General features: G+C 51.4%; 1 protein-coding gene across 1 annotated transcript in view; it reads right to left on the bottom strand.

The window, feature by feature from the left end:
- Window positions 1–4,244: 4,244 nt before the first annotated feature.
- TMEM266 (transmembrane protein 266) overlaps window positions 4,245–13,255 on the bottom strand; it is a 127,171-nt gene continuing 118,160 nt past the window's right edge. The window contains exons 10-11 of the mRNA XM_039238207.1: window positions 6,691–6,753; window positions 4,245–5,386 (exon numbers count right to left, since the gene is read on the bottom strand). Coding sequence (XP_039094138.1) covers window positions 4,791–5,386; window positions 6,691–6,753 — 659 coding nt within the window. The 3' untranslated portion in view covers window positions 4,245–4,790. The remainder of the gene's footprint in view (window positions 5,387–6,690; window positions 6,754–13,255) is intronic.

Raw genomic sequence — 13,255 nt, 5'->3', positions numbered from 1 at the left:
ATTTTATTTGGATAATTGAATGAACTATTCACCAGGAGTCGATTCCAAACTTTTCAGCACTGTAGTGAAAAAATATCCTTAGTTTATGTCAGAAAAACAGGTTTTTAGCTTGTACTGGAGAAGGGGGAGGAAGGCAGATAAGGTGCTTCCTGTCTGAAGAACAACAGTGCTCTCTAACTCAGGGTAACTTCAAGGCATTACTTCCAAAGGAACTGCTGGGGATATGGGAGCAGGGCTGAGCTCCGTAGGAGCAGACAGTGCCTTGGCCGGCCGTGGGGCTGGGGGGCAGGCTCACACCCTGTCAGCATCCACATACCTCCATACACCCCACTGTCAGCTGCAGCAAATGAAACAACTGAGCATCTCCTGTACAGCCCTCCCTAGAAGTGCTGAACACGGGCAGGCAGTGAAACACCCCAGGCATCTATTATTCATAAGGATGGTTTCTGTTTGTGTCTCCCTTGACACATTCTCAAAGGGCTTTCCCTTCCATTATGTCATTAGCTATCCCAGCAACCCTCATGGGGGCAGGGAGGCCAGGAGTTATTATTCCCGTCGCACAGGGGGAGGAAGTCGGTCCAGGGATTCAGTCGGAGCCATTTAACTGGAAACAGGACTGGGCTGAGAATCCAAGTGCCTGGGCTTTGACACACAGTAGATGTATAACAGCACCTGAGGTGAAAGATAGAGGTGGAGTGATCCTGACTTCCCTCCAGCCTTGAGAAGTCCATTCAAAAGTTGGGGTTAACCATGCCAGCCCCTAAAGTTGTTGGGTGTCCTTGTTAAGCAACTCTACACCAGTATTCTGTTGACTAGTTAGTAAGAAACTCTTTTAAGAAAGCTTCCTTGGACTTTATCTCATTTGAGGCTCTCCGTAGCTCAGAGAGTAGAGCTCCATTCTTAGTCTTTCTCTTTAGAGATGAGGAAGTTGCACCAGAGAGGAGCACGGAGGCAACGCCAGAACAAGAGCTTCAGTCAGGAGCTGTCTTGGAGCAAGAAAGGAGTTCCTGAGCTGAGGGTCATGGATGGAATGAATACCCACCACACTAAAGAGAATTCCAGGCCACTGATCATGCAGAAAATTCCCCCCCAGTTGTGGACTTGATCTGAAAAGCCAAGGTTTGGGTTAGATGCCTTGCACTGGGCTGGCTGGAGGGGGCCCAGTACAGCTCCCCATCCTGGGTGGACTTGGAACCAGGTCTCAAGGCTCTGGCCCAGCCCCGCTGTGAGCTGCCCAGTAGCACTGCTAGCTCTGAGCCTTGTCCTCGCATCAGGGTGGCACCCTGGCCACAAGATTGGCTCATCTCCAGCTCCAGCAGAAAGGCTGAGCAGGGAGGCTGGCTCTGCAGACACAGCGGGCTGATCCCTCCAGGCTAAGAGGGCCATGTGGGCTGATGAATGGCCTGGGGGCTGAGTCCTGATTTCTATCTCCTTCCCTCCCCCTTTTTCCTTCTTTTTGAAGAGAGCGCAAGCATGCGTGAGCAGGGGAGGGACAGGGGTAGGGGGAGAGAGAGAATCTTAATCAGGCTCCTTGCCCAGCATGGAGCTCTAGCTCAAGACAGTGAGATGATGACCTGAATGGAAATCTAGAGTGGGAGGTGTAACTGACTGAGCCACCCAGGTGTCCCTAGCTCCTGCTCTCTTATTGAGAGATATCCAGCATGGCATCTGACCAAGATAGACCTGGGTTTGAATCCTACCACTAGTTTACCACTTAGCTGTGTGCCCTTGGGCAAGTCATGTAATCAACCATTTGGTGCCTGTTTTCTCCTCTGGAAATCAAGGAAAATAATGCCACTTTGCAGACTGTGATAAAGAGGGAAGACTGCAGAGAGCACCTGTGACAACAGGAAGTGAATAAATAGGAGCTATTATTGTTACCACCTCCTCATTGGCTCATAAGAGACAGTGGCTGTTACCCAAGCTCTCCTCCCTTCTGCGACAGCACCAGAGTGGGCTCTGTGAAAGGGTGGATGAGTAAGGGGCCAGAGCTGCAAACCTCCCAGGGAGTGCTCAGGCTCCATCTCCACTGACGCCCAGCTGCCCACCAACCATAACTCTGGGCTATGGCACCCAGGGGAGCTTTTACTCTCTGCCTCCTGCATTCCAAGCCTTGGGGCTCCACCCCATGCCTGTCCCTTCCTCCATCTGCATGTACCCTCTAATGCTATGACTGTGGGCTCTGCACTCTGAGAGGTGAGGACCTCCTCTTGGTATCTTTGTCCTCAGTTTTAATTGGCCCATGGGGCAATTCTAACACTGGTACCGCCTGTTCGGGCATGAAGCCAACATTGAGTGCTCAGGCAGAATATCACCTCACAGCAGTTTGTAAATTCTCTAAGAAATCAGCTTTCAAAAGTAGAGCTCTTTTGTAAACCCCATTTCTAGATGGGGAAACAAGTAGAGAGCAGGTGCCACTTTCTAGCATCTCACCCCACTGCTCTCCTCCCTGTCCTGTGGTTTTCTCTAGAGCAGAAGTCCAGAGCAGAGGTGAGTGCCGGCTAGTAGGGGGGTCTCGTCTCCAGTGCAGGGCAGGCTCCATCACCTGTTGGGGTGGCCAGCACCAGCCTAAGAGCTGGAGCGATGGGAGCTCAGCAAGCTGGGCCTGGCTGAGGACAGTAGCTGTTTCTAGTCCAGCAGGTGCAGACCACTAATTACAGACCCGTACAGCTCCTACCCTAGAGGTTATAAATCATGTAATGCCCTCCACCCATCACGTGACAAAAGTTGAGAGTGCCACTTTGCTTCTAAAAGCTCTGAAAGCTGGGAGCCCTAGCACTTAACACACTAGCAGGTGGATTTGGGCTCCAGTTTCAGTGCCTCTCTTATTACTGTCTGACCTCAGGAAGGTCTCTTAAACCTATGTGAACATCAGTTTCTTCCACCTGTATAATGGGGCTAGTGTACTGGCCTCACAGGATTTTGGAAGGATTAAAAGAGCTCCAGTAGAGGCCCTAGTAGAGTGCTCAGTAATGGAAGCTGTAATGACACTGCCAGTCACCCAGAACGCCTCCGATTACCCCTCCCAAATGGCTCAACTGGACACTGCTCATCTCCCCAGGAATCAAGCAGATACTCTCTGCCTGCATGTGGTCACAGCTGGCAGTTTAGCGGTCTTTCTCAAATGGCTCCGCCTAACCTTGAGGCCTTTTATGCACAGTGCTGGGGTTCTAATGGGACGCAGGCCTGATCCCTGTTTTTGAGGACCAAGGGGAGGCAGGCAGGGAAGCAGATGCTGACCCAGGCATGGGATCACTGTACTGTCATGACGAGTCCACGCGGGGACACAGAAGTCCTGAGGACACCCTGACGTATAGTGAGGGACCACCTAAAGATGGTGACAGGGAGAACCACCTAAAGATGGAGGGGACCAAGAACAGGCTGGGAGGGGAGCCAGAGGGACAGGTAAGCAGAAGGGGCTGTGAACGTGCTGAGCAGTTCAACTGGGGCAATGGGAGCCCTTGAAATGAAGTCTTCTCTTTTGTGTACATTTAAAACAAAACATAGCGGTTATAAACACAGAATCCCTTGGAGGCTTTTCAGTGAGGGAGACACCCACCAGGCTCATCAGCCTGGGAGGACCTACTAGTGGAATGTGGAACCCGTGGCGGTGCCTGGGCCTCAGCAAGGCTATGAGGGGGTTTAGGGCAGGTGCCCTGAAGGGCAGAATGGCCAGGATTCGTGACTGCTTGTGAGGGATGAGGAGGGAGCCACTGATGCCCATGCATGGTAATAGCTGGGTGGATGATGGTGCCCCAGCTGGGAACCTGGGAGGAAGAGCGAGCTTCAGGCAAGATACTGCACTCAGTTGTGGCCCTTTGGAGTTTGAGGTCCCCAAGGAATGGAGACCTGGGTCAGGGAACTGGGTGTGGGAACTGGTACTGTCAGCAAGGAAGGCAAAATTCTGAGCTCTGTTTTGGTGGGGAGATGAAGGAGTGGGAAGAGACTGGTGCAGTCACACAGCCAGGCAGTGTGAGAACTTCTGGGGTCCAGGGCTTCTTCCATACTGTAGAGGCCTCAGAGCTGCTGGGTGGGGCTTGGGCCTACCTGGGTGGCTTTCCACCAGGCCAGGCCAACCCAAACCCACTTGGCTTCTTCACCTGGACTAGCGATTGCAAAGGAAAATGTCTGCCACCCAGAAGTCTCAGTGCAGTTGGTTTTTATTATTAAAGCCAAGATTGGAAAACAGCTGTCCCCCCACACCCCCAATGACCCTCCCACCCACCTCCAGATTCATCCCATTATGTCCTATGAAGGTGAAAACGAGACTTGTCTGGAAAAGACTCAGAAAATGCTCATGCCAAATGAGAGAATGAGGATGAACGAAATAGGCTCAGATGGTGGTCTTTGTATGATTGGGTCGGCTCCACCCAGGATTCCCGGAAAAGATGGGTTGGGGGTGGGGCTAGATAAGCCCCTGCTCACAGTGCTGTTCCCAAGGGTCCAGGGTGGGCGCCAGGAACGAAGGCTACGGAAGAGGCTGGGCTGCCCCTACGCTCTACCCTGCTGAAGCTGGGCCACAGGCTGGTTTTTGTAAAAATGGTTTAAAAAGACCCCAGCCATGAGCACCACCCTCCCCTGAGCAGGGCCAGAGGATGTGCCAGCTCTGGGCTTTGAGGTCTGAGGCATGTGGCCTCCTGGCCTGGTGACACCTCCCTGGAGGCAGGCAGCACCCTGAGGGAGGCCAGGTGGGCTCCTGGGCCCTGCGTGGTGCCCCTGATGGCCTTTGGGCTCTAGGAGAGCATCCAGATAGCTCTCTGCCCTCCTCCCACCCAGCCCACCTGAAGGCTCTAGGCTTCAGGGACCCTGTGCAACTTTTGCTCTTTGGATTCCAAAGATCTGAACTTCTCCTCCAGCATGGGTGCAGCAGGCTGGAAGTGGATGACAGGCTTGATTTGAAAGACAGTGAAGCCCTCCTGATTCTTCTGGTTGAAAAGACTTACCCTGTGCTCCAGCTCGGGGCTGGTTTGGGCCGAGCCCGTGGGGCTGGGCCAGGTGACAGGGGCTGGGTCCAAGGCCCTCTGGGACAGGCAGGGGTCCTCTGACAGGGAGGACAGCAGGTCCTGGACCGTGGCCTCTGCTATCTTCTGCTGGGGTGGCGGAGGCAGCGGCCGAGGAGAGGGGCTGGGCTCTGAGGACGGCTCCTCACGGGCAGTGCTGCAGTCTGTGGAGGAGCCCAGTGTCTGGCTGCTGTCGCTCTGGGCCCGGGTGACAGAGCTGCGAGCAGAGCGGGAGGCGCTCTCGGAGGTGGCACTGGCACGGGTGCCATTGCTGCTGAGCTTCAGGGGCATGTCGACTGAGAAGAGGTCAGAGGAGATGTTGGGCTGGTGGACATCGATGGCAGCTGTGGTGACTATGCACATGGCTGGCTCTGGGACACCACTGTCTGCAAGAAAGGAGGGGATGCCAGTCACATGTCTCCCTCTGCCACATCTCTGTGGGCCCTGGTGTGGGTGGCTCTGACCCAAATAAATGGTGGACAGTGGGTGTGCCTGGGCTCTGCTGGGGCATGGGGGGGAGGGCTTGGTCTGTGGTCCAATTCCCCAATGTTTGCTGCCCTGCCCTCATCTTGGTAAACTCGTGTTCACAGGACACGCACTGGTCAGTCATCTGTGAGAACTGATCTGTGGCATCTACAGAAACGGCTGCTCTCTGCCCGGCAGTCAGCAGTGTTCTAGAATGGATGGTAGATGTTCTGCCCACTAGTGCTGAAGGAAAGATGACAACCTGGGAGCAGAGTACCTGGCTAATCTGCTACGGACCTCTGTTGATTTAGTTAAACCACAGAGATGTTGGGGTTATTTGCCAACATCCTAACTCAGAAGGCATGAGGTGCCAGGACAAGGGATTTGGGTTTCATGGTCAGGGGGTCATTCAGTCTAGGAGTGGGGCCAGTCTAGGAGTGACATGATCAGAGCTGTGTCTTCAAAAGACTGATTTATCTCTGTAGGATGCATTGCAGGGGTAGGACAGAGGACACTTCAGAAGGTCTTTAAGTGAAAAGTATCCACGGGCCAAATTACAGTAGGTGCAGTGAGGGCAGGTCTCTCCCCAAAGCTGTGGGGTAGGTGCCCTGGAGGGAGAGGTCTGGGCTAGAGATGGTGGTCTTTGAAATCAGCAGACTGAATGAAGCTTTGAAAAAAAGAAAGAGATAAGAGATCTTGAGGGGGCTAAATTGTAGAGAAGAAAAATAACCAATGCATTATACATGTCACACAATGTAACATGTCACACAATTTCCCATAAGTGAAAACCACTAGGCTCCCTGAGACTTCTTTCAAGTGCAGCAAGAATGAAACATAACTGGAGCAAGAATATACCCCATACCTGCTGCTTCTCCAGCCCAACTACCTCACCCCCATCATGATCATGTTGAAAGGGGCTCAGGTTGAGAGGTGCTGAGATCACTCAGATTTCTAGCCTCCAGCCCCCTTTCATATGAGGGTCCCACATGCAGCCCTCATTGGTAATACAGAGTATCCACCCTTGACATCCATAGCCTCGGTGCTGGACTTGGCTGGGAGCTAAAGCTCCAGGTCTTCAAACCATAAACTCTGCCTGCAGTTATGGTTCACAGGCACCAGGAGATGGGCACTCCAGGCCAAGTTGTCCCCACTCTCAACATTAGGGGTTGCATGGGGCCGCACAAAGGTTCTGGTACGTGCAGATGGGCCCCAGACACAGACTCACCACTGCTGGGCCCATTGTAGTACTGACTGATGTAGCTGTTCATGTCATCTTTCACTGCGGCATCTACGCAGAGGAGGACAGAGAAAGGTGAGTGTGGTGGCTCGCCAGAGAGTCCAAGAAAAGGCTGTGGCCAGTTCATGTTCCTCCCCCAGTACTCCCACCCCTACTCATCACCATGTCTCCCAGAAGCTTTCTGCTGCTTTCCAATCCTCAGTGGGGCTCTGCCCCAGGGCTGGGCAAGACGGATATCAGAGACCCAGGTCCTCATGAAGCATCTGGCTTGACGTATGAAATGGGCAGGGCCCTTTCCTTCTCTGTCTTCAGTTTCTCCATCTCTGAGATGAGGGGTGTGGAAACAGTTTCTCAGGGCTTTCCCTGCCTGGATGGCCTAAGTCTGAGTCTACCTGAGGTTCTCTGGGTGACCAGAAATGCCATTCTCAATACAAAATCTCAAAGCCCTACAAGTAGCCACACACAGCCAGTGTGTGATCACTGATGACATCCCCTTGGCTCATCCATCTGAGGACCTAGTCTTGCATGCAGTATGGGTTCAGACCAGGGGCTGTACTTTCCTACTACCTAGTATGAGGTGGCATGAATAATGCATGACAAGGTGTAAAGCTGTTCAGGTCAAAGGAGATGACATGGGATCAAAGAAAAGTTGGTTCATCATCCTGATAGGAATGAAGAAGGAATGGGAGAGAGGAGTGGTGAGAAATTCAGGAATGAGAGGACAAACAGATGACTAGAGGCCCAAAGGCCTTCCCAAGGAGCTTGGCCTTGTTCCAAGGGCAGTGAAGACCCACAGGAAAGTTTGAACGCGGTCAGGTGTGACTGAGTCCCAAGGTTGTGGGGAAAGTAGTTCAGAAGGTGCCAGAATTTAGGCAAGGAGACCAGAGACAAGCCCAGGTGAGGCTGAAAGGTCCTGGGGAGAGGAGCGATACCTCATGGGACAGAAGAGAGTGATCAGAGTTAGAGTCAAGGGATAATTAGGAGGGACCTGGCATGGATTGGAGTTTGATAACTTGTCAGCTGAGCTCAAGGTTTGCTCCGTTAGCAACTGTGATCTTCCCTGGGTCCTAGGGTCCGACAAGTGTACCAGAATCAAACCTGATTTCAAACCTCAACCCACCATATTTTAGCTAAATGGTCCTCTCTGAGCTTCTGTTCCCTTATCTGTTAAGAAGATTAAAGAAGCTAATGAATGTCAGATTTCTCCAGTGAGGTCAGGCACACAGAAGGCTTTCAACACACAGGAGTCTAGTCTTTCCTCTCCTATGGAAGTCTGAGGGAGTCCACACCCCTGGGTGCTTCTCCTAGGAGCCATGGTCTACAGGTGAGTGGACCAGACGACTTCTATGGCCGCCTTCATGGGCACACCTGAAATCACTGGCAAGGCCAAAATGCCCGGACGCTGGAAGGCTGTGGGCACAGGCAGACCTGGCTCTTAGAAGCTTTTTTGGTGTCTTTTGATCTTTAAATGCCTGCGGTGAGAGGTGTGTTTCGCGTTAATGCCTCAACTGAGGGAGGGGCCCGAGGCTGGCTCTAGGCCCTGGCCCAGGATCAGCCAGCAATGCTCCCTCAGAATCAGACAGTAATACAATTCTCCATGGCTCTTCATAATTTATGTTGTAAATGCTGTCTAGCCCTGCAGGTCACCCTGGGAGGTAAGTGGTGTGGCTGCTCCTGGTAAGCATGACCGGAGGGGGGTCCCCCCCCCCAGGCCTATTGGGCCAGACAGGAGGTTCTGGTCCCTTCCCTTGGGCCATGGCTGCAGGGGCCTTGTGACAAGGGCAGAACTATGAACTGGGCTAAAATTCATCCTAAGGGAGTTATTCATAGGAGGTGGCCTGGGGTGATGAAGAAAAACCCAGACCCTAGAAAACAACATGAACAGCTACATGCAGAAGAATGAAACTGAGCCACTTTCTTACACCATACTCAAAAATAAACTCAAAATGGATTAAATATGAGACCTGAGACCATAAACCCCTAGAAGAGAATATAGGCAGCAATGTCTCTGACATTGGCCATAGCAACATTTTTCTCCTAAGGCAAGGAAAACAAAGAAAAAATGAATTACTGGGCTAAACCAAACTAAAAGCTTCTTCACAGCAAAGGAAGCCATCAACAAAATGAAACGGCAACCTACTGAATGAGAGAAGTTATCTGAAAATCATATTCGATAAAGGGATAAAATCCAAAATATATAAAGAACTCCTACAACTCAACAGTAAAAAAAACAATTAAAAAATGGGCAGTGGACCAGAACAGACATTTTTCCAAAGAAGATATAGATGGCCAACAGACATATGAAAAGATGCTCAGCATCACTCGTCATAAGGGAAATGCAAATCAAAACTACAATGATACTACTACCTCACACCTGTCAGAAAGGCTAAATTCAACAACACAAGAAACAAGAGGGGCTGGAGAGGATGTGGAGAAAAAGGAACCCTTTCTTGCGCTGCTAGTGGGAATGCAAATGGTGCAGCCACAGTGGGAAACAGTATGCAGATTGCTCAAAGAATTAAAAATAGAATGACTGTGGTGACTGTGGAATTCTACTACTGGATATTTACCCAGAGAAAATTAAAACACGAATTTGAAAAGATATCTGCATCCCTGTGTTTATTGCAGCATATTTACAAGAGCCAAGATGTGGAAGCAACCCAAGCATAGACGAATGGATAAAGAAGATATGGTGTACACACACACACACACACACACACACACACACACAGAGAAATATAATTCAGTCATAAAAACGGATGAGATGATGCCATTTAAGGCAACATGGATGGACCTAGACAGTGTTATGCTAAATAACTCAGAGAAAGACAAATACCATATAAGTTCACTTGCATGTGGAATCTAGAAAACAAAGAATAAACAAAAACCAGAAACAGACCCATACATATGGAGAATTGATTGATGGCTGCCAGATGGGAGGTGGTGGGGGGATAGGCAAAATGGTTGAAGAGGAGTGAGAGATATAGGGTTCTGGTTATGGAGTGAATAAGTCCCAGGAATGAAAGGTAGAGCATGGGAGATGTAGTCAATGGTATCATACGGTGACAGATGGTGGCCACACTTGTGGTGAGCACAGCCTAATAAACTTGTACACTTGATGTACACTTGAAACTAATGTAACATTGTATGTCAGCTAGACTTCAATTAAAAATTCAGTAAGAAAAAGGGGAAACCACAAATCTCATTTCAAACAAACAAACAAACACACCAAAAACCCACATCCTGGGTCTTGTCCTGGTGCATGCCACTGCCACAAGAGCCTGAGCAGGTCACATCCCCTCTCTGGGCCTCAGTTTCTTCATCTGTACCACCAGGGGCTGGTGAGGTTGCAGACTGTGATATGGCTGGGCTAGATGGCCTCCAAAACCTCTGCCAGCTCTACAGCCTTCCGGGGTGAGGGAGCAGTGTGGAAAGGGACCGAGGGCATCAGGGCTATCACTTCACTACCTCCTGATGGGGGCTCTACCCTCCATGGCCTGCACACCTGGGCAAGGGAGTGCCTACCTCTTTGTTGAGGAGCTCTAATAGTCAGCTGCAGGCAGCTTCTGGTTCATTTGGCCCCTGCGCCGGGTACTGAAGCCAGGAGTCCTGGCCTCTGAGGAGCCCAGTCAGGGTCTCCTCAGGATGTCCATTCCTTGGTCAAACAGCCACTCTCCATTTAATCAAGCCTTACTGGTCCTGTCTTCCACAGGTACCAAGGCTAAGGCCAGTGCTCTTCACCATCTATGTGACAGACCATCCAACACTTAAAAGGCCCTCCTGAGAAGTCTCCTCTGGGAAACCACTGTCCATTTTCCACCCCTCCCCAGTTTTCCAGCCTTTCAACTCTGAAGGCTTCACTACAGGTTACAGACTTGACCAAAATAGGTGGAGGAGGTAGGGAGGGAGCATCCACTGTGCCTCTACAGCTCCACAGCTTGGGTGTGGCACTTCCCACACCAAGATCCTTTAATCCTGGCCACTGTCCTGCAAGGCCAGGATTGCTTAATAGACTGGTCCTTCCCAAGATCTGGCAGGACCACTCCCCTCATGCAGCCTGACATCTTCCAAGTGGGTGCAGCAACCACCCTACCCCAGTGACTCACGAGATGCCCAGGGCTTCTCTGCAGCAGCTGGGGCCAGGCCAAGCCTTTACCACACTAGGCTGTGTAACCCCCACGGAGGATTCCTGCTTCTCATCCCAGGCAAATGTCAGTACAGAGGTGCTGCCTGCTGAGGAGGACTCTTATTTATTTATTTTGAGAGAGTGGAGGAGGGGCAGAAAGGGTGGGGCACAGAGAGAGAGGAGAGAGAGAATCCCCAACAGGCTCCACACTGTCAGCATGGAGCCCAATGTGGGGCTCAAACCCACAAACTGTGAGATCATGATCTGAGCCAAAACCAAGAACTGGATGCTTAACCAACAGAGTCACCCAGGCATCCCAGAGCGCTCTTAATGTTGGTTCAGTCCAAGGTATTAGATCATTCTCCAGGCTCAGTGTTGACTGAGGATGCCACATCTTCATCCAAGCCATTGGAAAAAAGGCCACCTAGACTAGGTAAACTGTAGTTCAGATGTCTCTCCTGAACTTTTGACTGATCTGGTTAACTGGACAACTTCACCTGAATGACATCCAGCTACCGCTGACTCAACATGTCCCAAACAGAACTTTTCAGTGCTTTCTCTTTCCTTACCCAACTCCTACCAAGTCTGTGACTAGTTGAAGGACCCCTGATGTCCTCTGCTATGGTCCTGTGGTCCAGCCATAGGTCAGATGTCATGCTTTCCCCTCTGGACTCTTGTCATGTCTGTGGGTTTAATGAATGGGATGGCTAGCTGCATGAATATGCCTGACACAAAACCCAGGGCTCAGGTGGCTGCTGGAGGTTTGTCCATTCTGCATTTGCTCCCTCTGCTCCAAACCTGTACCTACACAGAGCCTCAGAATGAGCTTTAAGACACAGATCTGAAAGTGAGGCCTGCCGGACTCCTCTAGCAATGCTGACACTGGTCGCGCCTGCTCTCTGCTTCAAGCAAGCCTTCTCCAGAACTGACCACTTGGGCTGGGGTTCTGTCCCAACCCACACAGGGGCCACATTTTCTTCAGTGTCTTTCTAGCACGTAGCACGAGGCTTGGCATAGGCCAGCCTCCAATAAATAGTGTTGACTGGACAGATGACTGTGTCTGGGTCAGAGGCCCACAGGACCTCCCAGGACCTCCCCCTCTGAGATGCTCTCTCACTGTTCAGCACACAGCCTCCCTCCCTGTCCCTGGTACCTGCCGGGAGACTAGTGACTATTGGATGTCTGGGAGCTTGGGGAAAAGGGGGGGAGGTAGGCACAGACCCTGGTGGCCAGGAACAGGCCACTATTCTGCCTCTACATGAGGGGCTGCCCACCTTCCACCTAAGAATAATCTCCTGCCCCAGAATTTGTTTTGATTTGGCCCCAAAGAGCCCTAGGGCCATGGAGCAACCACCCCATGGGAGGACTGAGTTGGCTGCCCCCCGCCAGCGGGGGAGGGGCTGGAAAGAAGGGTGGGCACAAACACAGGCTGTAGGACAAAACAGCCGCCTTGTGGTCTCAGGCAAATCCCTAGGCACTCTGAGCCTCAGCCTCCTCACAGGTGAAATGAGGATGAGAAACACAACCTGCTGGGGAGCTGTATGATTTACTGAGATAATGAATGTCAAGTCTAGCCCTGGGCTGTCCCTCACGTCTCTGATCCCCTGGCCCACAATATTCCCTACCAACCCCAAAGCCTTGAGGCTTCTATGGCAGCTGCAGCAGCTGCCCTTGGCTGCTTGGCGCCTTTCTTCCTGGGGTGTAAGCATTCTGCAAATGCATCCAGGCTAATCCTCCCAAAGCCCTTAGAGTGCTGGCCATGGCAACGCTCATTATGTGTGTTTGCCCCTGGGGTGAAGCCCCAACCTGCCTGGCAAGGCAGAGGTTGAGAGAAAGGGCATGCGTGAGTCAGCTGGGCCTCCTGGAGGGGCTGCTGTGGAGCAGGGGTGCCAGTACCCCACATCCATATATCCTGTGCAGACACGGGCCCCAAAGCCCATAGGGAAGCCTCGATTCGTGGTTCGGGGCTCCTGCTTCCTGACTCGGCAGCCCTCACAGAAGGAGGCACTGACATTCACTGGGCACCTGCTGTGTACCATGCACGAGAGCTGTGCCTGGGACCAAAAGCCCAATCCTTCACAGAGAAGATGTATTTCTGCTATTATTCTCATTCTGGAAAAAATGGGGCTCAGAGTCAGGCCCAGCAGCATGATAGTGGGGTCTCTTGTTCAAAAAGCCAGAAGGTCCAAAAATAAACCCATGCATATATGGCCAATTAATTTATGATGAGGGAGCCAAGAATACATCATTGGGAAAGGATATTCAATAACAGTGTTAATAATAGTTTCAGGGAAACTGGACAGCCGCATGCAAAAATAATGAAAATGGATCACTATTTTACACCATACACAAAAATGAACTCAAAATAGATTAGGCTTAAATGTGAGGCCTGAAACCATAAAACTCCTAAAAGAAAACATAGGTAGT

This window comes from Hyaena hyaena, unplaced genomic scaffold (genome assembly GCF_003009895.1).
Source record: "Hyaena hyaena isolate Hyena2069 unplaced genomic scaffold, ASM300989v1 scaffold_137, whole genome shotgun sequence".
In the NCBI taxonomy this organism is placed as follows: Eukaryota; Metazoa; Chordata; class Mammalia; order Carnivora; family Hyaenidae; genus Hyaena; species Hyaena hyaena.
This window is presented reverse-complemented; position numbering and strand designations above follow the sequence as displayed.